Source organism: Stegastes partitus, unplaced genomic scaffold (genome assembly GCF_000690725.1).
Source record: "Stegastes partitus isolate 25-593 unplaced genomic scaffold, Stegastes_partitus-1.0.2 Scaffold2564, whole genome shotgun sequence".
NCBI lineage: Eukaryota > Metazoa > Chordata > Actinopteri > Pomacentridae > Stegastes > Stegastes partitus.
In genome coordinates, this window is record NW_007580295.1 from 16,531 (window position 1) to 18,861 (window position 2,331).

At 49.1% G+C, this 2,331-nt stretch overlaps 1 protein-coding gene across 1 annotated transcript in view; it reads right to left on the bottom strand.

Moving 5' to 3' along the window:
• Positions 1-608: 608 nt before the first annotated feature.
• epb41l4a (erythrocyte membrane protein band 4.1 like 4A) overlaps positions 609-2,331 on the bottom strand; it is a 14,526-nt gene continuing 12,803 nt past the window's right edge. Inside the window, exons 11-19 of the mRNA XM_008305621.1 lie at positions 2,180-2,248; positions 2,002-2,070; positions 1,885-1,935; positions 1,716-1,799; positions 1,589-1,642; positions 1,413-1,448; positions 1,072-1,140; positions 901-981; positions 609-817 (exon numbers count right to left, since the gene is read on the bottom strand). Coding sequence (XP_008303843.1) covers positions 745-817; positions 901-981; positions 1,072-1,140; positions 1,413-1,448; positions 1,589-1,642; positions 1,716-1,799; positions 1,885-1,935; positions 2,002-2,070; positions 2,180-2,248 — 586 coding nt within the window. The 3' untranslated portion in view covers positions 609-744. The remainder of the gene's footprint in view (positions 818-900; positions 982-1,071; positions 1,141-1,412; positions 1,449-1,588; positions 1,643-1,715; positions 1,800-1,884; positions 1,936-2,001; positions 2,071-2,179; positions 2,249-2,331) is intronic.

Here is a 2,331-nt window from a genome sequence, read left to right on the forward strand (position 1 = left end):
CCCTGAAGCAGAACCAGCTCGCTCAGGCTGAACGTTCAGTAACAGCCATGTGACCAAACACATGAACATCAAGCTGCAGAAAGTGTTGAATGTTTGAAACAAACTTGGTCAGAACATCTCGTCTCAGCTTTCACACGTTTCATTTGGTCTGAACCGAGCGATCCGGTCTACTGAGGCCCAGCAGAAGCTTAGTTCAGGTTGTATGTGTGAACTGCTCTGAACTCAGGAACGTCCTGGAGCTGCTGTTGACCTGCCGTCAGCTGTTTCTGAGGACACACTGTCTCTGGCTGCCTGACAACCAATCACATGCTGCCGCTGCTGCTGGACAACATCCGTCTATGGCGGCTGTTTCAACATGAACGCTTGGACTGGATCTGAGCTGCAGATGTTCAGTCAGTCCTCCAGAGTGTCAGTACTCCGACCAGCTCACGCTCCACTTGACCCGACGACCCGACGGCACACACACCTGCAGCTACATACCGAAACTCTGCACCTGGATTTATCCAGAAGCTTCAACTACCTGTCAGAGCAGCCTGAGGACCAAGATCTACGATATGTACCCACAACAAACCACAGAGACACAAGAGACACAAAAGGACTCCAAAGAATCTCAGTGACAAGCAGAGATCAGGTTTTATTTCAAATCGCTGTGATGCTTCTGAACACCAGAGGAAATGTTTTATATGACAGACATGTAGACCAGAGAACAGGTGCATTATGGGTAGAGAACAGTCCGCAGCTGCCTCAGTGACTGGTGGGGACATGACAGGTAGTGTCTGTTGTCGTGGTAACAGGAAGAGGCGGGACCATCTTTGACCTGAAACACAAACAGGAAATGGAGTCAAAATGAAGTGCAGCAAACGGCCCCGCCCCCCGATGACATCACTGACTGACACCTACTGCAGCTCTGAGGCCGACGCCCACCCCTGATGTCGTCGCCCCCTGGGAGAACGTCGTGATCTGATTGGCTCCCCTGGCACTCTGTAGGATACAGACAAGTGTCCTTCATTCTGCCTTCACCTCCTCCCTAATTCCTTCCTTCCTTCCTTTCTTCCTTCCTTTCTTCCTTACCTCACTTCCTTATAAGGTATTTCCTCCGTCTGTCTGTCAGTCACACCATCAGGCTCCACCAGCTGCTTCCTGTTACACATCCAATCACCATTGGAAGGCTGGAATACTGTGTACTGTGTACAGAGTACTGCATATACAGTGTGTACTATGTGTACTGTGTACAGAGTACTGCATATACAGTGTGTACCATGTGTACTATGTACTGTGTACAGAGTACTGCGTATACAATGTGTACTATGTGTACTGTGTGTAGAGTACTGCGTACAAATTGTGTACTATGTGTACTGTGTACAGAGTACTGCATATATAGCCTGTACTAAGTGTACTGTGTCTTAACTCACTGGATGTGTTTCCATGTGCGGGCGTCCGGACTGTGTCTACAAAGACACAGCATTAACGTTAGCATTAGCCACTGATAGCTGACAGGCTGACGGTACAGGTTGCAGTATCAGCATTCTGGTATAATCTACTGAAATTTAAATTGTTAGCATTAGCATTAGCAGGGTGTTGTCCTTACGATGTGGCACGGCAGCGGGAGGTGGAGTCAGGGCCCCCGTCACCATGGCGACCTCTAGATGGAAACAGAAAGTAATTGTAGAATTTACAGACAGGAAGTCAACAACGGTGCGTCACACTTTGATTACCGGCTCTTTGTTCTCCGTCTCCGCCGCTCGCTGTTACTCTTCTCTGATTCGCTGCCGCTGCTTGTGTTGCCACGGGAACGAGTCCTGCTGGTCAAAGTCAAACATCTGTATTAAACGTTTTCACCGCTTACAGTCTCAGCTGCTGTTTAACAATGAAAACAGGAGTCACCTTCTCCTCTGCGCTCTGATTGGTCGATCTCCATCTAGACTTCTGCTGCGCCTGAAACACAAACAGAGATCAGCTGACCATCTGGTGATGACTCACCTGTCCGTCTGTCTGTCTCACCTCTGGGGTCGCCAACCATCTTGTTCTTCTTCTTTGGTGTTTGGAGGAAACTTTGGGTTGAACAGGCCACTGGAACAACCACCAGTAATCAGATTACACACAGTAATCAGATTACATTAATACACATGCAGGTCATTTCTAGCTGTGGTGATGATTCCCATCATATTGGTTGTTGTACCTCGTGGCGCCGCTGTTCTCCCATGGTGCACTGGGCCTCCCCTGGTCGAGCTCAGCCCTGCCCCCAGACCTGCAGGCACAGGACAAACTGCATCACATGATCTATTATGTGATCCACCACATGATCCACCACATGATCCACCACATGATCCA